At 38.8% G+C, this 25,501-nt stretch overlaps 1 protein-coding gene across 1 annotated transcript in view; it reads right to left on the bottom strand.

Moving 5' to 3' along the window:
* The window catches only part of LOC124595047 (HCLS1-associated protein X-1), a 93,730-nt gene extending 76,228 nt beyond the window's left edge, over nt 1–17,502 (bottom strand). The window contains exons 1-3 of the mRNA XM_047133611.1: nt 17,174–17,502; nt 3,880–3,966; nt 3,606–3,733 (exon numbers count right to left, since the gene is read on the bottom strand). Of these exons, the coding sequence (XP_046989567.1) occupies nt 3,606–3,733; nt 3,880–3,966; nt 17,174–17,247 (289 nt within the window). The 5' untranslated portion in view covers nt 17,248–17,502. The remainder of the gene's footprint in view (nt 1–3,605; nt 3,734–3,879; nt 3,967–17,173) is intronic.
* Nucleotides 17,503–25,501: the final 7,999 nt, after the last annotated feature.

Genomic DNA, 25,501 nt, shown 5'->3' with positions numbered 1-25,501 from the left:
AGCTCAAGTTGATTAAACGATTTGTGAAAATAGTCACTTCGCAATAATGGAGCTTTCGCTTTCTTTTCCACAAGTTTCACGGACTTCATTATTTGAAATCGTCACTCAAAAGCTAGGCTACCACAAATTTTGTGCACGATGGGTCCCCAAAATGCTTACAGAGCACCATAAAGAACAGCAAATGGAGGCAATGTTGACATTTTTGGAGGCCTACCACAAACATAGTGATTCATTACTGTATCAAATTGTAACCAGTGACGAGACTTGGGTGAAACACATCAATTGTGAGACAAAATTACAGTCCATGGAGTGGGGGCACACAAGGTCCCCCCAAAAACCACCAAAATGTTTGCAAACCTTGTCAGCAAGGAAGTTGATGGCAGCAGTGTTTTGGGATAGGCAAGGTGTGCTTCTTATTGGTTTTCTCGAACGTGTGGAGGAACCATAAATTCTGCCCAGTACTGTCAAACTTTGCACAGCCATAGAAGAGCAGTTCAAAACAAATGCCAAGGAAAGCTGATATACAGAATTTGGTTTTGCACGACAATGCCCGACCTCACACGGCAAACCGCACTAAAGAACTCCTTAATTCATTCCAATGGGAAATTTTCCCTCATCCACCTTACAACCCCGATCTTGCACCAAGCGACATCCAACTGTTTCCCCAAGATGAACAACAGGCTTGCAACACAGCGCGTTGATGACGCGAAACTCCAGGCGGACGTGACTCACTGGCTGAAGTCTCAGGTGGCAGAATTTTACAATGAAGGTCTTTCAAAGCTTGTTCACCGCTATGATAAGTGCCTCAATGTGTTTGGTGACTATGTGCAGAAGTATTTGTAAGTCACTCTTTCAGATGTACATAGTAAAATGTATTTCTTGTACTCAGTTTTTTTTTTAATGCCAAAATGTTACCTACTTTCTGAACAGCCCTCATATTAAACACAGAGAGCTGAAATTGTGTATACTGTCTTAAAACCTGCTTAACTAAAAAGTAGACCATTCTTGTGACTTAACTTTGAAAATAAAATTCTTTTTTGAAGAAAAACTCTGAATTCATTTCCAAAATTTTTGATAATCATAGTTAAAATTTTTTGTGCCACAGTTTTAGGTAGCACCATCTTTTCAATAGTCTGTTTTAAAGATAATAATGTAAAGAAGTTACAGGAAAAAATAAACCTTACTCTTTGTTTGCATTATGAGAAATGTGTGCCTATGATTTACATAAATAATTAGTGTGGTTTATTTCACCTGCACCAAAAAGATACAATTAAAAAAAGTGACAGATCTAAAGCAGTGGTTCATACATAAAAATATTCTCAAAATATGTCTTCAAAGATGGTAATCATTATACGGGCTCACAAACCTTATTCTTTGAGTTACACTGTTTAGAAAACTGATAATTTTTTCAAGGTTTCCCCTGGTATTCACGGACCAGTCCCCTTAATGTAGCGATTTCAGGGGAACATGGAGTGTTGGGGTCTAGAGTAAAGTGACTACTTAGCATTCCACACACAGATGGTATGTGTGTGACATAGTCAACACTTTAGATTAACTGACTATAATGTCATCATCATTATCATCATCATTATCATCATCATCATCATCATCATCATCATCTTGGACAGATCCCAACCTCTGGCCAGGTCTGTTTGGAACATAGGCCTCTCCACCATCTTCTGTCTTGCCACCATCTCTCCGTCTTCACCTTGGTCCAGTCTTCTCCTTTCTTCTAGATGCATTCCTCTACTCCTTTCAGCCATCTGTCTCTAGGTCTTCCTCTTGGTCTCTTTCCTTCCAGTTTCATCTCGTGTATCCTCCGGGGTATCCTCTTCTCCTCCATTCTCTTAATGTGTCCATACCATCCCAGCCTTGATTTCTCTATCTCCTCCTGTAATGGTTCCACCTCCATTAACTCTCTGATCCTATCATTTCTTAACCTGTCTATCTTTGTCACTCCAATACTGTTTCTCAAGAATTTCATCTCACTAGCTTGTACTTTGCTTTTCTCTCTTCCTTTCATAATCCAGGTTTCTGATGCATACGTCAAGATTGGGACATAGTATGACCGGTATATAACCTTTTAACTGATTTGGGGTATATCCTTGCTCCTTATCAGGCTTCTGACATTCCGAAATTCTTCAGCTTTTCTCCCCCGCTCATTAATTTTTGTCATTTTTTCCATCTTTCTGTATCAAGCTTCCTAGGTTCTTGAAACTCTCCAGTCTCCTCAATCGTTCCCCACAAATTGTTATTCCAGTTGTTCCTCTCCCTTTGTTCTTGTTGTGATAATCATCTCGCTCTTTCTCACACTGAATTTCATCCCATATTCTTCTACTGTACGTTCCCATAGTCCAACTGCTCTTGTACTCCCCCCCCCCCCCCCCCCTTATTCCCCCGGGTCATCAGATCAGCTGCAAACATCAAAGCTTTCATCTTCCCTTCACCAATTACTTGTGCTACTGCACTCATTATATCATCCATCAATGAAGAGTAATGGTGAAAGTGCACTTCCCTGCCTCAAGCCATTCTTCTGTTCAGTCCAAGCTGGTCTCTCCTCCCACTTTCACACAGCTCACACTTCCATGGTACATTTCCCTTATCCGCCAAATAATCTGTTTTGCTATTCCTCTGTTCTCCAGGGAATTTCACACTTTGCTTATATGTACACTATCACACGCTTTTTCAGCAACCAGGAAGGTCATTAGTAGATCTATTCCATATTCATAGTGCTGTTCCTGCAGATGTCTTACAGCAAAAATTAGATCCACTGTGGACCTTCCTGTTCTGAAGTCATGTTGCTCTTCTCTCATCCCTCCTAATTTTGCTCGAATTCGTGCTTCCAAAATTTTCTCAAAAATATAACTATAATGTAATAATCTAAAAATACAGAACAATTATTTGAGCAAATATGTTTCTTGTGATAGTCAATCTCCTCATGAATAAAAACTGAGGCAATCAACCAAAAGTTGGTTCAAACATCACTATTCTTTGTTGGGCATCATCATTTACACAAAATGCATTTCATGTAGAGGGGAAAAACACAAAGATCAATAAAGGAACCAGCCTCAATCTTGTGATTGTTAAATTTTGTACTTAGGGAGCACAGCTACCATTCCAAGCACATAACGCACAACATACCCCAATAATAACTGGGTTCTTACAACCTAGAAACACAGTGGAGAACGTTATTGGAAATTATAGGTAACAAAAAATTACCTGGAGTTCATCTTCACTGATGCAGAAATGTTCATTAACTGTGTGAGGTGAGAAAAGGTTCATCCTATCACTTTGCTACGAAATAGTGCTGTTCCTGGATTTGTGTGGATGAATAATATAGTTAATGTGAATAGTTTCTTGCAACAAACAGTAGTAAGCTGTATTCAACCCATCAATCTGTCATAATGGAACATGTTTTTTACTGATGCACAAGAGATATTTCATGCATCACATGCAGTTTCTTTCTTAAAGTAACACATCTTATTTCACAGACTGAATGCCATTTGAAAGCAATGAACAAATTACAAAAACAATGAATAGCTAGAATCGTTATACCATTAAGGTCAGTACGTATATACCAATTTCTCCAATATTTTTTTACTTACCAATCATAGGATCTGAGTCAAACATTTGGAAAGTTTTCATCATTTCATTCATTTGTTTTTCAAAAAAACGATGAATTTCAAGAGGACTGGAAAAAATTTTAAAACCAAATGGCTGTTCTTCTAACGGTCTGCAACAAGTAATATTCATTTAAATTAGTCACCAAACATCAGTGGTAACTATTATGATGATGCAGTCAACACAAAAAGAGGAAAATCATAATAGCTTTCCAAATATGACTAACAATAATGCAAAAAGTCCAAAAAACGCACATACCCCATCTCTTCAATGTCATCATCATCATAATGATCATTACTCCATGCGTTCCTTTCATAATCCTCTGGAGGATAGTTGTAATTCCCCCTAAAAAACAAAATGAGAAATGTAAGTCTATGAAAGACATTCATAAATCTATTACACTCTCTTAAGGTAACACTAAAACTTACTACTGAGCAACCAAATCCATTTTTCTCTTACAAATTCTGGGTAGTTTTTAGTTACTTGTGCGCCATCCAAATTCTTTCTTGACACATTGCAGTTAGCATCTGAGAGTCTCTTTTGCATCTTTGAAATTAATTCAACTATCCCACTGAGCCGACCTCGGGGAACATCAGTTTGGATTCCGTAGAAATGTTGGAACACGTGAGGCAATACTGACCCTACGACTTATCTTAGAAGAAAGATTAAGGAAAGGCAAACCTACATTTCTAGCAGTTGTGGAATTAGAGAAAGCTTTTGACAATGTTGACTGGAAATCTCTTTCAAATTCTGAAGGTGGCAGGGGCAAAATGCAGGGAGTGAAAGGCTATTTACAATTTGTACAGAAAGCAGATGTCAGTTATAAGAGTTGAGGGACATGAAAGGGAAGCACTGGTTGGGAACAGAGTGAGACAGGGTTGTAGCCTATCTCCGATGTTATTCAATCTGTATACTGAGCAAGCAGTGATGGAAACAAAAGAAAAATTCGGAGTAGGTATTAAAATCCATGGAGAAGAAATAAAAGCTTTGAGGTTCGCCGATGACATTGTAATTCTGTCAGAGACAGCAAAGGACTTGGAAGAGCAGTTGAACGGAATGGACAGTGTCTTGAAAGGAGGGTATAAGATGAACATCAACAAAGGAGGGTATAAGATGAACATCAACAAAAGCAAAACGAGGATAATGGAATGTAGTCGAATTACGTCGGGTGATGTTGCGGGAATTAGATTAGGAAATGAGACACTTAAAGTAGTAAAGGAGTTTTGCTATTTGGGGAGCAAAATAACTGATAATGGTCAAAGTAGAGAGGATATAAAATGTAGACTGGCAATGGAAGGAAAGGGTTTCTGAAGAAGAGAAATTTGTTAACATAGAGTATAGATTTAAGTGTCAGGAAGTCGTTTCTGAAAGTATTTGTATGGAGCGTAGCCATGTATGGAAGTGAAACATGGACGATAAATAGTTTAGACAAGAAGAGAGTAGAAGCTTTCGAAATGTGGTGCTACAGAAGAATGCTGAAGATTAGATGGGTAGATCACATAACTAATGAGGAGGTATTGAATAGAATTGGGGAGAAGAGGAGTTTGTGGCACAACTTGACTAGAAGAAGGCATCGGTTGGTAGGACATGTTCTGAGGCATCAAGGGATCACTAATTTAGTGGTGGTGGTGGTGGTGGTGGTTAGTGTTTAACGTCCCGTCGACAACGAGGTCATTAGAGACGGAGCGCAAGCTCGGGTTAGGGAAGGATTGGGAAGGAAATCGGCCGTGCCCTTTCAAAGGAACCATCCCGGCATTTGCCTGAAACGATTTAGGGAAATCACGGAAAACCTAAATCAGGATGGCCGGAGACGGGATTGAACCGTCGTCCTCCCGAATGCGAGTCCAGTGTGCTAACCACTGCGCCACCTCGCTCGGTCACACTAATTTAGTATTGGAGGGCAGCGTGGAGGGTAAAAATCGTAGAGGGAGACCAAGAGATGAATACACTAAGCAGATTCAGAAGGATGTAGGCTGCACTAGGTACTGGGAGATGAAGAGGCTTGCACAGGATAGAGTAGCTTGGAGAGCTGCATCAAACCAGTCTCAGGACTGAAGACCACTACAACAACAACAACAACAACAACAACATCCCACTGAAAGACTGATTAAGGCAAAGGACGAAAAATGTTTCATCACTAAAGATGTCCCATCATCTTTAAAAGCTGAGGAGGGAACAAGATGGTTATTCTGCAAGTCTGATTATCAAAATAGTGACTCCTGCTGAAGTAATTCTGTATCTGTACTGAGAGCAACACTACCACAAATTAAGATTCACTATTAAGTGTGATACTCTAGAAAAGGAACCAATGTTTTCATTATTAGTCACATGTAATGTTGTTAGCATTTATACATCCCGATTACTGTGCTTATCGCCAGTTTATAAGAGCAAGGTCTAACGTTCTTAGCCTGAGAGAAAAGATTGTTACAAATACCAAAAATACATTTTTTAAGTGAACCCGCTTTGTCCCAAATTTTTTCTGCAAAATGATATCATTCCTTAAACACAATTCTGAAATGTCAGTAAAAGCACTCTTGGCTTTCATAGACTCTCACTACAATAAACCCTTTTCCATCCACAAGCTCCTTTAGATGTGGGAGCAAGTGTACACTTAAGTTGTGAAATCTGTTGACATAGGATGGACATTTCCATAAGTCACACTACACACCTTTCAATTTATCTACTGCCAAAGCATCTTTCACTGTCCTGATGGAAGACTATACTTCTTTATATAAATCTTTTTCTGAATATCCTTTCTGTCTTGTCTACTTTTTTATACCACAATACTGGTATCTTTCTCATAAACAGTTAACTTTTTGTCCCAGAAGCTTGCATAGTATTCACTAGTTGTTTTTAACCTTTGAAATCTAAGCAACAAGAAGAACCCCTTTTGTATCCCAGAAACCAATAACATTTCTGAAAGAAAAGACCACCTTCACACTTTTTGATGGAGGACCACTGGCTTTCATACATTGGTGTATTTGTTAGTTTGCTTTTTGTAAGATGTGGCAGATCTCCCTTCTGTTCCACAGTAACACTAAATATTTTGGTTGCGACACTCGCCTTACACCAATCTTTATCGAAATTGACTAGCTTGTTTTCCTTCTTAAATACATAGGATGTCATCTGTATCGTACACTTGTGCTTATCAGTCATCCAATACAGTATTGTGCAGTTCCTTGATGTTTTCATCTGATGATGTACTTTTGGGGAGTCTTCTTTGTGGATCATCATCAAGAGAAGTACAGCCACATTTGAATTCACTCGCCAATTTCTTAACTCTTAACCCTAGCAATACCAATGCATTTTCCATAACACATGTTACCACGGGGAGGGGGGATATTTTAGGCCCAACTTATAAGAAGAAGGTAATTGTTATTTATTGTTGACTTATATTAACAACATACTTTTAAAGACATGCTGATGTGAAAGCAGGGCCCAGAACACGAAAACATCTTTTAGCACAGCTCTTAGTAATGTCAACACACTTTCAGTAATGTGTACTACCAATAGGGGGCAGGGGGGACAGGTGGGCGAGGAAGGTACTTTCACATATTCCACCAATGCTAACTAGAGGAATACAACAACTATAGAGTATGAGAAAGCATCACATATGCAGCTACAATAAATATCAACTTTCTACTAAAGGCTGTTAAGTTCATGAAGTCACTTTAAATTCTGGAGAAGTACAATATCAAAATAACAACACTATATGAGACTCCTACATGCAATCTTAACAGGAAGACCATATGAAAGAGTAATCAACACACTCCTGCACTTGGACACAGGATCTGCACAGTCACAGAGGGAATGCCTCTCCATGTCAGTTCAACCAGGGGCCCCAGCTCATAGTCTCAGTTTTGACTGAAATTCAGTACACTAATTCTACCATGTGTGGGACACTCATGTACAAAGTATTAGTTTCCCCTGCCAATTACTTCTAGAATTATGACTTGTGAAAGAAGATGGCGTGGGAAATACGGAAGCGTGCGATCCCGCCCATCTGCTTTGATCCATGACGTCACAAATATGGCGGAAATGCCCATAAACCACAATTCAAATATGACGCATATAAAGTCATTACGTACACATCATGAGGACGAAAATACATCGAAAAACAAACACACACATGTTCCACAAAAAGCCTAATAACACTAACGGGACAAGCGTGGGAAATAGGACGTTTTTGGGTGGGGGCAAACTAAATATAAACAAATTTAGACATCCACCCCCATACAAAACAACGAAAAAAACTGACATCAAAAAACTCCCCAAATACCACTAAACACAATATCATCTGGAATCGGACACTTCCCTTGACCTATATAGCTCAACTGCAGCTCCCGATCCCATAAATTAGGACCTAACACTTCCCTTGACCCATATAACTCAAAAACATCTCCCGATACCAACATTCACAGCCACACATTGGGATCGAACTCTTCCCTTGACCTGTTATCCTTACGACATCTCCGCATCTCCTGGTCCGAGACACCGGAACTTTAAGTAAGCCTCATTTCTTCACGAAACACTGAACACTTCACGACTACATCCAAAAATCCGAATAGTTGAAGACATTTTATTAGAGACAATGCACTGTCCCCCATCATAGTCGACTCATAGTCGACAACCGAAAACTGTTGACCCTGTCAGTCATATCCATACCTACCAAAAACATAAAAAAAGCAATTTATCAAAATTCACACACGATGCCACACTCGCAAACTAAACCAAAAACATCACCTAACACACCACCAGAGAGCACCATCGATCGCATCAAAACGACACCTACAAACATGCCACTCTCACAAACTAAATTCCGCACCGTCATGACGTCACACACCACAACAGCCTTACGTCATGGGTCAAAGCCAACAGGTGGGATCGGATGCTTCGGTCGACCCGGTGGCGTGACCCGGAAAATGCAACCCACATCTGGTAATCTATCTTCAGACCCAACTTCAGGTCTTAATAACTTTGGAACTGTTCCACACAGTCCAGTGAAATTTTTACAACCCAGTAACATCAATTTAGAGAACACTCTCCATGAATCAAAACACCAACAACATATTTCTGAGGGAAAATAAAAATTTCCAAAATGTTATTAAAAAATGTAATATGTTAAAAGGTACATATTGTAGGTGCCCTCTATGCCAAATATAATTCATCAAAAAGGGTATAAATTTTTTTGCGGTTAGCTTCATGTAGCCTAAACACACACAGAACTCACCATGCCCATATCAGTCACAAAAACTGAGTTACATGCACACAAAAACACAAAAATTTGAAAAATTACCTGAAAAACATGGATTTTCAAAGTGTGGTAGCACAAAAGGGACAAGTGGTATCCAAGACAAATTTCACAAACTGCTTAAGTAGACCATAATGATATATATCTCAAAATTTCAGCATGTTATTGTAAGACATTTGTGTACAATGGAAGTTGACGGATGTATTTGGTGATGTGGCCATAGTTCCACAACACAAATTCGTAAAAACATATCGTAAACTGTTCTGCCTCTTCTTATCCTCTCCCACAACTGTTTAATCACTAAGCAACAACATACAGACAGATTAACACAACCTATCATTAATGCTTACTGCACCTTAACTGCTAAAAACCAGTCGATTGTGCTTCGAACAGAAGTTCTCCCACACTTTAGCTACTGTACACTGTACATTGAGTGGCAAATTGTACTGTTTTCCTGACACTGTGGTAGGAATTGGCACTGTCATAAGAATATGTTCAAAAGGAATCCAACACCTGTCCGCCAAACGTGGCCACGAAATGATCTTGCTGGTCCTGCTGGTGCCATGAAGTTCACAAATACATCACCTTCTGCTTCACAGCACTCTGCAACACATCCTAAGTACCATTTGTCATCATAAAGAGCAATAACATAGCAACCTGGTTGTTTTTTGCTGCTTTTGCTTCTGAATCCTGAGTCAGACACACTGTGAAGACACGTGTTGTGCATGAACCTATAGTTATAACCGGACAGTCTGCTCATCTGCACATTGTCAGAGTCTGCTGAAGAGAAGTGATGCTGGCTCCTTGTGCCTGCAACAGTTTTAACATGTTCTAGTCTGCTTTTTAGCAACTCTTCGACTGATTTCACCTCATCTTTTGAAACATAGAATGATTGTACGCCAGAGATATTTTTCTGTACCAAGGTAAATAATTGAAGAGGTGTTACAATGTGACCTCCTGTAGGGTGCTGCAGACTAGCTCGTGATGCCATGCGTTTAATGGTAGCACCAATACCATCACATACATTTTTACCATGACTTGTTGCGAAAAAATTCCATTCTGCGTGAACCTGAAAATCATGGCAATGCATGCATAAATTTTTGAGATTTTTACGGTTTTTGTACTGACTAGCAGCCCTATCACTGAAGTATTTTGCAAAATGTATGTGAGGTAGCTTGTTTTTCACATATGCCATGACAGTGCGAATGTGGGCTTGAAATGCAATGGCATCATGAATTAAACAGTTACTAAAAACGCACAGGTTTATGACAGACAGATCACCTGATTCACCTCTATAGTACATCACAAATGGCTGGAGAGTTGCTTGACTGTTGTCCCAATGATATCCATGGATGGCATCTTGAACTATAAATGCATAATTTTCAGAAAGGTCTAGTGTTACTATAATTTCATCTTGTTTCAAATTATCCTTACAAAACTGCAGATAAGCCGATTGTGCTGTTGCTGTGAGGCTGTGTGTGGTCAGTTTGTCTGTTTTCTGACAACACATTTCAACAAAATCTTCCACTGTACTTTGCTTCGTTTCAAGACTTGTGCGAACAAGTGTGTCCATTGTTTACAAGAAACAAGTTTATTGTCATCCATAAGAAGTTCACCATACAGTTTGTTATTCATGTGTTCTGCACGATTTGCCTTACCAGGACACTTTTCACACCTGTGTATCATGCACTGGTAGGAACTGATGTCACACACTATCAGCTTCACTGCAGCTTTGTAATCCAGACCAGAATCCTTTATAGGAGCAAACATCAGCTTAGCATTTTGATGGGTCTCACATACACAAACATTGTGTGTGCCCCTTGCACTTACAGGCACAACCCATTTTGGCCGAAGATTGAAAGAAGATGATAAACCTACTTTGGTATTGGGATACTTTTCCCTGAATTCTACATATACTGGTAGTTCTGATATGTTGCATAGCAACAGTCTATTTTGCACCTTACATGTACATTTCCACCGTTACATAGTCTTTTTTTCCAGGCGTTATTCAGCTGTAGTCATTATTTTCATAAAACTCCGACACTAGCACTCCTTGGGTTGCTTTTATTTTCCTAGCTTGCTTTACCATATATGTTGTTGTTGTTGTTGTTGTTGTTGTGGTCCTCAGTCCTGAGACTGGTTTGATGCAGCTCTCCATGCTACTCTATCCTGTGCAAGCTTCTTCATCTCCCAGTACCTACTGCAACCTACATCCTTCTGAATCTGCTTAGTGTATTCATCTCTTGGTCTCCCTCTACGATTTTTACCTTCCACGCTGCCCTCCAATGCTAAATTTGTGATCCCTTGATGCCTCAAAACATGTCCTACCAACCGATCCCTTCTTCTAGTCAAGTTGTGCCACAAACTTCTCTTCTCCCCAATCCTATTCAATACCTCCTCATCAGTTACGTGATCTACCCACCTTATCTTCAGCATTCTTCTGTAGCACCACATTGCGAAAGCTTCTATTCTCTTCTTGTCCAAACTAGTTATCGTCCATGTTTCACTTCCATACATGGCTACACTCCATACAAATACTTACAGAAACGACTTCCTGACACTTAAATCTATACTCGATGATAACACATTTCTCTTCTTGAGAAACAATTTCCTTGCCATTGCCAGTCTACATTTTATATCCTCTCTACTTCGACCATCATCAGTTATTTTACTCCCTAAATAGCAAAACTCCTTTACTACTTTAAGTGTCTCATTTCCTAATCTAATTCCCCCAGCATCACCCGATTTAATTTGACTACATTCCATATCCTCATTTTGCTTTTGTTGATGTTCATCTTATATCCTCCTTTCAAGACACTGTCCATTCCGTTCAACTGCTCTTCCAAGTCCTTTGTTGTCTCTGACTTCTTCTCCATGAATTTTAATACCTACTCCGAATTTTTCTTTTGTTTCCTTTACTGCTTGCTCAATATACAGATTGAATAACATCGGGGAGAGGCTACAACCCTGTCTCACTCCCTTCCCAACCACTGCTTCCCTTTCATGCCCCTCGACTCTTATAACTGCCATCTGGTTTCTGTACAAATTGTAAATAGCCTTTCGCTCCCTGTATTTTACCCCTGCCACCTTCAGAATTTGAAAGAGAGTATTCCAGTCAACATTGTCAAAAGCTTTCTCTAAGTCTACAAATGCTAGAAACGTAGGTTTGCTTTTTCTTAATCTTTCTTCTAAGATAAGTCGTAAGGTTAGTATTGCCTCACGTGTTCCAACATTTCTACGGAATCCAAACTGATTTTCCCCGAGGTCCGCTTCTACCAGTTTTTCCATTCATCTGTAAAGAATTCGCGTTAGTATTTTGCAGCTGTGACTTATTAAACTGATAGTTCGGTAATTTTCACATCTGTCAACACCTGCTTCCTTTGGGATTGGAATTATTATATTCTTCTTTAAGTCTGAGGGTATTTCGCCTGTCTCATACATCTTGCTCACCAGATGGTAGAGTTTTGTCATGACTGGCTCTCCCAAGGCCATTAGTAGTTCTAATGGAATGTTGTCTACTCCCGGGGCCTTGTTTCGACTCAGGTCTTTCGGTGCTCTGTCAAACTCTTCACGCAGTATCTTATCTCCCTTTTCGTCTTCATCTACATCCTCTTCCATTTCCATAATATTGTCCTCAAGAACATCGCCCCTGTATAGACCCTCTATATACTCCTTCCACCTTTCTGTTTTCCCTTCTTTGCTTATAACTGGGTTGCCATCTGAGCTCTTGACATTCATACAAGTGGTTCTCTTCTCTCCAAAGGTCTCTCTAATTTTCCTGTAGGCAGTATCTATCTTACCCCTAGTGAGACAGGCCTCTACATCCTTACATTTGTCCTCTAGCCATCCCTGCTTAGCCATTTTGCACTTCCTGACGATCTCATTTTTGAGACGTTTGTATTCCTTTTTGCCCGCTTCATTTACTGCATTTTTATATTTTCTCCTTTCATCAATTAAATTCAATATTTCTTCTGTTACCCAAGGATTTCTGTCAGCCCTCGCCTTTTTACCTACTTGATCGTCTGCTGCCTTCACTACTTCATCCCTCAGAGCTACCCATTCTTCTTCTACTGTATTTCTTTCCCCCATTCCTGTCAATTGTTCCCTTATGCTCTCCCTGAAACTCTCTACAACCTCTGGTTCTTTCAGTTTATCCAGGTCCCATCTCCTTAAATTCCCACCTTTTTGCAGTTTCTTCATTTTCAATCTGCAGTTCATAACCAATAGATTGTGGTCAGAATCCACATCTGCCCCTGGAAATGTCTTACGATTTAAAACCTGGTTCCTAAATCTCTGTCTTACCATTATATAATCTATCTGATACCTTTTAGTATCTCCAGGATTCTTCCAAGTATACAACCTTCTTTTACGATTCTTGAACCAAGTGTTAGCTATGATTAAGTCATGCTCTGAGCAAAATTCTACAAGGCGGCTTCCTCTTTCATTTCTTCCCCCCAATCCATATTCACCTACTATGTTTCCTTCTCTCCCTTTTCCTACTGACGAATTCCAGTCACCCATGACTATTAAATTTTCGTCTCCCTTCACTACCTGAATAATTTCTTTTATCTCGTCATACATTTCATCAATTTCTTCATCATCTGCAGAGCTAGTTGGCATATAAACTTGTACTACTGTAGTAGACATGGGCTTTGTGTCTATATTGGCCACAATAATGCGTTCACTATGCTGTTTGTAGTAGCTAACCCGCACTCCTATTTTTTTATTCATTATTAAACCTACTCCTTCATTACCCCTATTTGATTTTGTATTTATAACCCTGTACTCACCTGACCAAAAGTCTTGTTCCTCCTGCCACAGAACTTCACTAATTCCCACTATATCTAACTTTAACCTATCCATTTCCCTTTTTAAATTTTCTAATCTACCTGCCCGATTAACGGATCTGACATTCCACGCTCCGATTCGTAGAACTACAGTTTTCTTTCTCCTGATAACGACGTCCTCTTGAGTAGTCCCCGCCCGGAGATCCGAATGGGGGACTATTTTACCTCCGGAATATTTTACCCAATAGGACGCCATCATCATTTAATCATACAGTAAAGCTGCATGTCCTCGGGAAAAATTACGGCTTTAGTTTCCCCTTGCTTTCAGCCGTTCGCAGTACCAGCACAGCAAGGCCGATTTGGTTAATGTTACAAGGGCAGATCAGTCAATCATCCAGACTGTTGCCCCTGCAACTACTGAAAAGGCTGCTGCCCCTCTTCAGGAACCACATGTTTGTCTGGCCTCTCAACAGATACCCCTCCGTTGTGGTTGCACCTACGGTACGGCCATCTGTATCACTGAGGCACGCAAGCCTCCCCACCATCGGCAAGGTCCATGGTTCATGTAGAAACATTGAATTCCTTTGCAGTGTAGTCAATAGACCAGCCGGAAGGTGCAAGGGTAAGAATAGCTGCTTTTTTCTGGCGTGTTGATATGGCACATTTTTCTTTCAAATCATGCACAATTGAGTCCAAATCAGAGCATTTCTGGCATGATTTCTGTTCCTTTGGAGCAGGTAGTTCCTCCTCTTCCACCATTAGTGTGTCAGCTATTTTATGTTTTAATTCCATTTGAGCTTCTTGTAATTTTCTTCTACCACAGCTGGACCTGTCGCCTTTCCCAACTTTGTGTGTCTTCATGAGAGACAAACAAAGAGCAGTCACTGAAGTATTTAATTGCTCATCCGCTGTGGTTGTAGGTGGCTGAAACTCTTTGTCACTGTCATGTAAATTATCAGAATATTCTTCATTTTTTAGCAGTGTAACACACCTGGAACATAACTTTTGTCCTGGTTTCATGTTAAGTCCCATGCACTGATTCACCTTCAATACTGATTTTGTATCAATTTCTCTGAGGCTACACTTCACTGTCTTCTTATGAATCCGAAATGCATCAAAACAACTTCTTTGGAAAGAATACTTATCCAGAAACACTTTCATATGATGATAACAAACACTAAAGTTTCCTGAAACTGTACTTCTTGTGCCCACAAGGTCTATCCCGGATCTCCTTAGCAACAAATCTTGGTCCGATTCATCCAGATCATACAGTACAAAGCAAATGCCACATTTTGTTCCATATGTTGTTTTATGACATTCAGATGCTTGTGCTCTACCAATACTGCAACTTGTTTGAACAAAAGCACCACTAGTACACTCTTCTGCCTCCATAATGACTTTCCACAACAGTACTGACCTGTCTGAACTAGAATCTTAAAAACATGAGTAATCTGTAATTGTTGCTTGTTTCCTTTGTTGTTCCTGCCTAACAATGACTCATTCTGTCCCTGAAAACTACCACTGTTTAACTTTCTGTGGCCTAATGGTTCCCAACAATTGCTGCAGCTTTATCTGAAACAAGCTGTCTGCATCATCACTATTACTTGCTGAATCGTGTTAAAAAAAAACGTAACCAAATACATCTCTGTCAACATTTATTGTACACAAATGCCTTGCAATAACAAGCTGAAATTTTGCCACATACTATATTATGGTGTACTTATGCAGTGTTTGAAATTTGGCTTGGATGTCACTTGTCCCTTTTGTGCTACCACACTTCGAAAGTCCGTCTTTCAGGTAATTTTTCAAGATTTTGTATTTTTGTGTGCATGTAACTCAGTTTGTGTGGCTGATATGGGCAAGATGAGTTTCGTGTGTGTTTAGGCCACATTAAGCTTACCACAAAAAAAAATTATACCCTTTTTGAGTGAATTATATTCGGCATACAGGGCACCTACAATATGTACCTTTTAACTTATTACATTTTTTAAATCACATTTTGGAATTTTTATTTTCCCTCAGAAATATGTAGTTGGTGTTTTGATTCATAGAGTGTGTTCTCTAAGTGGATGTTACTGGGTTGTAAAAATTTCACTGGACTGTGCGGAATAGTTCCAAAGTTATTAAGACCTGAAGTTGGGTCTGAAGATAAGATTGTCAGATGTTGGTTGCAATTTCCGGGTCACGCCACCTTCTTTCACAAGCCATAATTCTGGACCTAATTGGCAGGGGAAATTAAAATTTTATACATGAGTGTTCCACACTTGGTAGCATAGGTGGGCTAAATTTCAGCCAAATCTGAGACTATCAGCTGGAACATTTTCTCAAATTGGTTGAATTGACATGGAATGACCCCTGGCATCGTTAAAGTTATATTTGAAACAATTGAAGAACCCACTGGAGAACACACAAGATCTGACAGCCAGTTTTCAAAATGTCCCTTACCAACTAAGAAAAGCACAGGGGCGAAATGGATGAAGGAGATAAAGCTTGCTCACAACCAGAAAATGGAGTATTGGAAGAAGAATAAAATCTTGACTAGAGAGAGCTCTAAGCTTCATGGTAAGGAGAGGCTTAACAGGAGCACTTCAGGTGATATTTTGTGTTGACATAATGATCTGTAGTAGGCCTATAGCCTGAGATGTAGAGTAGGTTGACAGGTATGTGGTTGGTTATGAGTTAGTGAAACCGAGTCGAGAACTTCAGTTGATGCAGCCATTTCACTCTTGTGTTTAATTTCTTTTCTCAATCGTTATTTTCAACTGCCCTCAATAAAAAATTCAACTGATTCTATGTCTTCACTGTTAAATTGAACTGTTTCTTTCTACTATTTTCGTATTAATAATAATTAATTTTCAAACATATTTACAAACTCGCCATAAAAAAACTGTAGTACCAGAAAAAATGAAGATAGTAATAACTGTCATCAAATTCTGCTAAGGACTTGACTCAACAATTATGGGTTGTAAATATTTATCCTTTGGTTTTATTTACGCTAAAGAATGATAGCCATTAAAACTATTGTTAATTGTTTGTGGCACTTAAAGTGCTAAGTGTACAAAAGGAAACAGAAAAAGTATCACAGTAGAAAAGAATGAAGTAGAAAATAAACGAAACTGCGTAAGTGCATCGCACAACTGCAGTGCCAACAATGAAGAATACTTTGTTACAAATCAATTACAGAGACTTGTATGAATCTAAAGGTGTCATTCAACAAAAGAGGTTTCTTCTGTGATATCAATTATTATTATAGGTACTATCGAGAAAAGTCTCAGTATTATGTCAACACTACAAAAAGATTGGCAGCGAACTTCATATGAAGTTCGACTGACATTGCACACGTACCCAACAACATACTGTGCAAATTATTTACAGTCCACGATGAATCGTTTCTGTAACGTTTCATTAGTTTTATCCTCTATTTAATAAATGTACCCAAAACTACAAGACATTATTACAAATAGAATATGGATGATGAAATCAGCTGTCAGCATACAGAAAAACTAGATCTTACCTCCTGAATGGATCCTCCTCGTCAGGTTTCTTTGGCAAGCCAAATATATTTCGAAAAAAGTTATAAAGGCTCATTTCTGAATATGTCCAAAAATAAAAAATTCCCCTGGCACGTATTTTCCTCGATGACGTCCTATAACAATTCGTCGCCGTCCTTTCTAAGTCATCTGATTGATAGAGTGATAGTAAACAATGCAAAGATGTTCATAATTCTGCGGCTGAGAAAGTTTGCAGCACACTTCGCTACACTATGACAACAGCAAAATTTCTTCCTCATGATTTTTACATTTCAATTTACTAAAACGTCTTAACTTTTTTCTGCATGTAACCAGACTACATCAGAAACAATTTAACTAAGATGCTAAACTCAAAATTCAATTCAATCACACACCAAGGATTTTACAATAGAAAGAGATCGAATACCTATATATTTCTTGAGAAATATACAAGATCCCAAAAGGAGGACTTTTTACTGTGTTTGACAAACCTTCTACATCAGAAATCTCTATAATTTCTTATCTTATTTGGCAATACAAATACTGAACAGTCATACAAATTGAAAATACAATACATTTCAAATGGTTCATATGAATATATCACCAAATATTCATATTCTGAATACCTATGTATTACTTAAAAGAGCTACGCTCTAATTTTAAAAGTCGATAAAAGTAAGAGGATCGTCGTATATGCAGGATGTGTCAAACAAAATGTTTTACTCTGCAACATTCATCGGACGGAGGGAGCTTGATTGTTCTGTGACATCTCCAATTTACATCTTGTCCGTATACCGTTTAGAATGCGCACTGCGTTGTGCATTCAGGAAAATGGGAACTCACTTGAAAACGTCGGTTAATGAACATTCTGTCATCAGAACATCCTCAACTAGTCTAGTTCCCCGCCTAAATTTGACAGAAACGTATTACAAACGAAGATTTATGATAAGTTCTCATGTTAAAGTTTGCGATCTCGCCTTCTTTTCGGTAACGTTTATTTCGATTTTCGGCCTCCAAAGTAGGAGTTTCATGCTCTCACAAATTTGTACAATACATTGGTAAATTTACAAAATTTTATACATTTAAAAACTTGTCTAGAACATAATAACGTTTTTGCACGTTTCTATGTAATAATGTTGTATCACGAAAATAATGTGCTACATTTTATTTGTAAGACAGCTTGGCGTGAGGTCAAACTAAAAATGAATATATTTTATAGCTAAATTTGTTGAAGAACTGAAGATGCCAGCAGAGTCTGGTGAAACAATTTCTTTATAAATATTTATTCGATTGCCAAAATCTACTATAAATTTCACTTTCTAATGCCTATGCAACACATAATCTGATTTTTATTTTTTCTTGGTACCATTCATAACAAATACGATTTGATTATGATTATTTTCCAAATTTAATCTATGTGACGTCTAACAAAACTTCAATATTCACTAAACAATGAATTGTTTTTATATTCCAGAGTCATAGCTAACTACTTCAGAAATGACGTATCTTGCTGTAAAAGCTAAATATGAATAAACGTTGTGACGTGACATATTTCGAAAAGTGCTGAATTTATTTTTGTAACTATATAAATACCTCTTCTTTCTATTTTGTTTCTGAGAATTTTGCAATCATAAAACATATATTTTCATTTAAATTTGTCGCTATTCTTAAAAGGATAAATCTTACCATTTCCCAATTTGATTCACAGAAGCTTCTGGGAGTACCATTGTTTTACATGTAGCTTGAGTCAAACTGCTTATAAACTATGCTGTGTTTTATTACTATGAGAAATAGTGCATGTACGTGCAAAACAAAAGATCTCAAAATTAAAAGTCAACATTGTATTTCAGTTTTACTCAACTAACAACCTGGATGATATGTACATAAACAAGATTGTTTTATGGAACGCCAACCAAGGGCGCTCATGCCCGGCGCAAAGTGGGATCTGCCCCCCTGCCACCCAAGCTCTTAGGTGAAGGAATAAATGTTGTACAGGGGTTTTTCTTTCATGAAAATGATTTAAAAGTCTGTGCTCTGTAAACTTTTAACAGGGTCGTAATTGGAACTTCTTTATGGCTATACCCAAATTGCCATTCATCTTCAAAAATATAAAAATTCTTCAGACCTCCAGCTCAAGCACTCCCCCCAACGAACTATCGCATGGGCGCCCTTGGCACCAGCTCCTAGACAATGATGCTATACATAAGATAAGTACCACACTGAAATAACTTCTTCTCTTGAAACACTGAAATACACATTGTAAAAACAGTGATGCCTCAATGAAATATTAGTAGCATATCCAAGAGCGGTGTTATGATTTAAACAAGTGAAGAACATGTGATTTTGATCTGCATAGAAGAATTAAAAATCCATTATCAGTGGAGATGTCCTGGAAAGTAACCATCATTTAAACGTATCTGAATTATACTTGCCGTAAGTTTTTCTTCAGATATTTTTGTCATGGAAACAAGGTTTGCATGGAATCTGTATTTTTGTTCAACAAAGCAAACAGGCTGGTCCACACCTAACGTGCAAATATCTACAACCATCACATCTGTGAAGACAGACTGCAGAAAATGGATCGTAAATTTTACCAGATATGAGATGTGCACAAATGTCGAACTTTAAGTTGGAGGTCTGAGGAAAATTACTCAAACCTGTGGGCTCAAATAACATACACACAGACAGATCATAGTATGTGAAATGGAAATCTGATTTAGCAGTTTGTCCAGTCAAGTGCTTCATGTCTGTGAGCACAAAGAATTCTGAAACAGCTGATTCAAGCTGCTGTGCTTATTTAAATAGATGAGAGTTACACATGTTTGTGGAAATTTAAGAATGAGTATAGAGCGATGAGGATAAGAAGGCTAACGCTTATAATTCTTTAATAGGTAAGATAAGAATAGTTGATCTGGTGACAAACATACAAACTGCAACAAAAAAAATATTTGATGCAGCCTGTTATCCACAGTAAGAAAATCAAAGTAAGACAATCTATTAGATCTCACTCTGGAGACAACCAAATACACAACCAATCTTCTTCAAGAAATGTTGCTAGTTGAAGGATTAAATTGATGTGAAGACTAAACTGTGTGCTTTTGTGATGTGATTTTGAAAAAGATTTTTACAAATTAATGACTAGTTCACTTATTTAAAAAACAATGAGAAATGTTAGATAACTTCATGAAATTCCTTTACGCTGAAGGGCTTAAGAAACTGGTATACTTGTCTAATATTCTGTAGGGCTCCCATGAACACACAGAAGTTCTGCAACACGATGTGGTATATACTCGACTAATGTCTGATGTAGTGTTGGAAAGAACTGACACCATGAATCCTGCGGGGCTGTCCATAAATTCGTAAGATTATGAGGGAGTGGAGATCTCTTTTGAAAAGCGCATTGCAAGGCATCCCAGATATGCTCAATAATGATCATGTCTGGGGAGTCTGGTGTCCAGCAGAAGTGTTTAAACTCAGAAGAGTGTTCCTGGGGCCACTCTGTAGCAATTCTGGACGTATGGGGCGTCGTATTGTTCTGCTGGAGTTGCCCAGGGCCATCGGATTGCACACTGGAAATTTGGAAAATTGTGCAAGGTCTTATGGAACCAAACTGCTGAGGTCATCGTTCCCTAAGCTCACACACTACTTGATCTAACTTAAACTAACTTACGCTAAGGACAACACACACACCCATGCCAGAGGGAGCACTTGAACCTCCAATGGGGAAAGCTGCACAGATTGTGACAAGGCGCCTCAGACTGCATGGCTACCCTGTGCGGCTTTGCACACTGGAAATGAATGCATGCAGGTGATCAGACAGGATGCTTACGTACGTGTCACCTATCAGAGTCGTATCTAGATGTATCAGGGGTCCCATACCACTCCAACTGCACATTCTCCACACCATTACAGAGCCTCCATCAACTTCAACAGTCCTCTGCTGGCATGCAGGGTTCGTGGAATCATGAGGTTGTCTCCATACCCATACAGGTCCATCTACTCAATACAATTTGAAACGAGACTCGTCTGACCAGGCAACATGTTTGCAGTCATCAGCACTCCAATGTCGGTATTGATGGACCCAGGAAAGGCGTAAAGCCTTTGTTGTGCAGTCATCAAGGGTACACAAGTGGGTCTTCAGCTCTGAAAGCCCATATCGACGATTTTTCGTTGAAGGGTCCACATGCTGAGACTTGTCCATGGCCTTACATTGGAATCTGCAGCAATTTTCGGAAGGGTTGCACTTCTATCACGTTGAACAATTCTCTTCAGTCGTTGTTGGTCCCGTTTTTGCTGGATGTTTTTACATCCACAGTGATGTCAGCGATTTGATGTTTTATCAGAGACCTGATATTTATGGTACACTTGTGAAATGGTCACACGGGAAAATCCCCACTTCATCACTATATCGGAGATGCTATGTTCCATCGCTTGTGCGCCGACTATAACACCACGTTCAAATCCACTTAAATCTCGAAAACCTGTCATTGTAGCAGCAGTAACCGACCTAACAACTGAGCTAGACACTTGTTGTCTTATATGGGCGTTGTCAAGCGCAGTGCCGTATTCTGCCCTTTACATATCTCTGTATTTGAATACACATGCCTCTACGAGCTTCTTTGGCACTTCAGAACAGTTTAGCAGTGGGATGGGTGTTATGGTACAAGAGTTTATGTCGCAAAATAAAATTTGTAGCGGGTCACCATATTCAATGGTATGTGTGTAATGGACCTCTCCAAATTCCATATATAGCATACTGGTATCGCTACAGGTTTGTGAAGCCATACTTCAACAGTCTATGCTACTTTACATTAACATATCTAGTGGGTGAATGGCTACAATGTCTAGGAAGTAAATATTTACAGTCCTAAAAAATGCAACACAATGGGATATATGACTGATAATCCATTTGGAATAACATCTCAATACAAGAAGCTTTTCTGTCTGATGAAAGATGGGGTGAGTGCATCACAGAGTGTAGAGATTGTGGGAAAAGGTTCTCACGATCAATGATTACAAGAGGTGCCTCCTTGAGAGAATAGACGCTACTGCAATTATAGTGTGCCAAGGAATCTTTCAATTGTGAGGCCATGAGGTACATAATCCACTGCAGCTGAAAGTAGAGCTGTCACATCACGCTGACAAGTGGTTCATCTGCGCAGCTGAGGTTGGCTCCTCACTTTCCTCATGCTACTCACTGGAATGACTGAGTGTGTGGCTGTGTATTTATTTGTTTGTAAATAGTTGATGTATGTGTGTAAGTGAATGTGGAATAGTTGGATGAATCATTTGTAACAACTGTACGTGTACATGAGTGAGCATGTCTGATTGTACAGTAGATATTGAATGAAATTAGTACTTATAAATGCAAAATGGTGAAGGTGTTCAGAAAGAAAATGATTCAGGTGTAAATACTGTATACAGACCTAGAATGGGAAACGTAGTTTTGATGTTATTCTTGTACCCACTCATACATCTTCAGAAAAAAATATTTTGTCAATAAGCACTATGTAAATAAACTCAAAAATTGTAAAGTATTATATATAAGAGGAAAGATTTGTAAAAAATCCACTGTGAAAATATCAAATAGATTTGTAAAATAAAAAAATTGTCTGTACCAACAAATGATCATAAATCAAAAACACTGTGCACTTAACAAATACTATTATAAAAGAAAAATAAATTGTTAATAAACAAGAAATTATTGTAAATAAGGTATGGCCAAAAGAAATTTTTCGTAATAAACTGTTAGCTACTTCATTATGTCATTGTCATTATTTCCCAAACTTGCCAATAAAGAATTATGGTCAATTATAACATGTTTATAACAAACCCTAACCTTTCTCCCATGATGCTCAGACCTCAAATGAAGAGGCTTACACAGATGAGCTAATTATCAAGAATGGCAACAGGGAGAACAAACCTTATTCATGCATGGGCTTCCTGCCATTTTATGTACTCCAACTGATACAAGGGAGTCCTTCCAATTTTATATCAAGTGATCTGTATCAAATTATCTCAGCACCTTGAATGTAGGTAGTTCAGCTGTCCAAGGTGCTTAGGTATTCCCCTGGATGACCCTGACTATAACTCACGTGGATGTCTAAGGTGTAAGGGGGAGGGGTTTCCACTGGATGACCTTGATCAATTGCTGGTGATTCTGCTGGGGAGGGGAGAGGGGAGTGGTGACTGCCGTGAATATAAGATACCCAAGTACATAATGTGACATTGCAAGTTCTTATCAGTGGTAAGATCGTTATCTGACCTTAAAACAGTGCTGATAACCTACTTCTATTTATCTTTAAATATCTACCAGTTGAAGTTCCTCAGTATTTCCATCAACTCAATACACCTGCTCACAATGATGCTCTGGCAATGGGAAAAATGTAACATTTCAAATCCGAATTGTTGGAACATCTATCTCATCCTTTGCTGGCATCTGAACACATTTGTGGTCAGAAAATGTTATTGAATATAGCTTTATTGTATTAGCCACAGACAGGTTCCTTGCAAATCTTTAAAAATCGCCCTTCCAAACGGAAACCACTGACTGTAAAAATAATGAATAAAGTGCGTTGGCTTGAAAGTAGACAAAGTCAAATAATAACTTTATTTTTGACCTATCTATTCTGATTAACGGAAAAATTATGACTGTTGCGCACAGTGAGATAGAATACTTCCAGGTGGCACTGCAGGTAAGTGATGGTTGGTTGGTTTGTGGGGTTGAAGGGACCAGGGCAAGTGATGTGGGATGCAAAGTACAGAAGTGGAGCAGAGATGAATGGGAAATCACTGCACCAAAGGTGACCTTCACTCGACATTTTATGGAATGAGATACATTTAGAAACTACATTCACTGTAACACTTTACACAGATCATATCCCCTCATTTCCCCAGTCATCTATAGCACAGTCGGAAGTTGGGCACAATGCTCTGTGGAGCTTCTGTTTATATATGCTAGTTGAAATATCACTCTAGTGACGATAACAGCGGCAAATGTGGGAATCCAATGACATAAGCATAAAACAGATTGTTATAGACTGACAAGTGGGAACGAGAATTTCGGAATTGTTGAAGCTGGTTTGTTGTTTGTGTCCTACTGTCATGAGCACCTTTGGAAAACTAGCTGAAGGAGGATGAAACCTTGGGCAGATGGAAAGATAATGGATGCCATTACTCATCGCAAAATATGGAGGTCACAAGTTGAGCGCTTTATAAAACCATGAAGGTGGTGATTTATGGCAGATCTGACAGCAGAGTACGATGCTGATGCAGGTAAAAGTGTTTTGGAGCACACTATTCAGTGCACATTGTTGGACATGGGACTCCACAGTAGATGACCCCTATTGTGTTTCTATGATGAGCCAATGCAGTCGACAATTACTATATCAATGGACACAGGAGCATCAAAATTGGTCCAGGGATAAAGTTTCTTGTTACGCCAGGTTGATGGTCATTTCCAGATATGCCGTCACCCTGGTGAACAGCCGCTTGAAGCATACACATGGATGCAGGTGGGTGGGGGCAGTAGTCTTTTATGGTTAACATTCATTTTGGCTTCCATGACAGCTGCAGCAGTAATTGAAGGCACCATAAGAGCCTTGGACTTCGTGAGCACTATTGCAGGCTACCTGCATCCCTTCACACTTGGTGTTTTCACCAAGGGCAACGGAATATTTCAACATGATAACTATCCACATCACAAAGCTAGAATATGTTTATAGCAGTTTAAGGAACGTGATATTTAGTTCATGTTCATATCTCTGACACAAAATTTGTCTGATCTGAACCCAATGAAACACATCTGGGGCAGTATTGGGCACCATCTTGGCCCCTACAAACCACTAGCCCATAATTTACAGGAATTGTGGGACCTATACATAGACATCTGATGCCATATACCTCTGGAAACCTACCAACAATTTCTCTAAGCCTTGACGTACAGATCTGTTGCTGTGTCGCTTTCCTAAAGTGGACCAGGTGATAATTTTTTGTTTCATTGGTGTAGTTTTCAAATAACAAGCACTGAAATGCTCTCCATATACCAAACAACTAATCAACATGTATTGTGATGAAGCATCAAGTATAACAACTAAATATTTAATTTAATCTATAGTAATTGGAAAATGTATTGCTGTCATCCGAAGTACAGGACGTTGACATAAAGACACATGAGCTCAAGATTAAATAGCTTTCTGATTATATATTTCAATTAAATGTAACCTACAAGGGTTATTCACAAATTATGAATGTTATATGTTCTCAGGATGGTTGGCCACACTTTGCAAAAAGAAAAGGATCTATGTGAGAAAGGTAGTAACATAAGTAGTAAT

Source organism: Schistocerca americana, chromosome 2 (genome assembly GCF_021461395.2).
Source record: "Schistocerca americana isolate TAMUIC-IGC-003095 chromosome 2, iqSchAmer2.1, whole genome shotgun sequence".
NCBI lineage: Eukaryota > Metazoa > Arthropoda > Insecta > Orthoptera > Acrididae > Schistocerca > Schistocerca americana.
The sequence above is the reverse complement of the archived record's forward strand: the minus strand, read 5'-3'. Positions and strand labels throughout refer to the sequence as shown.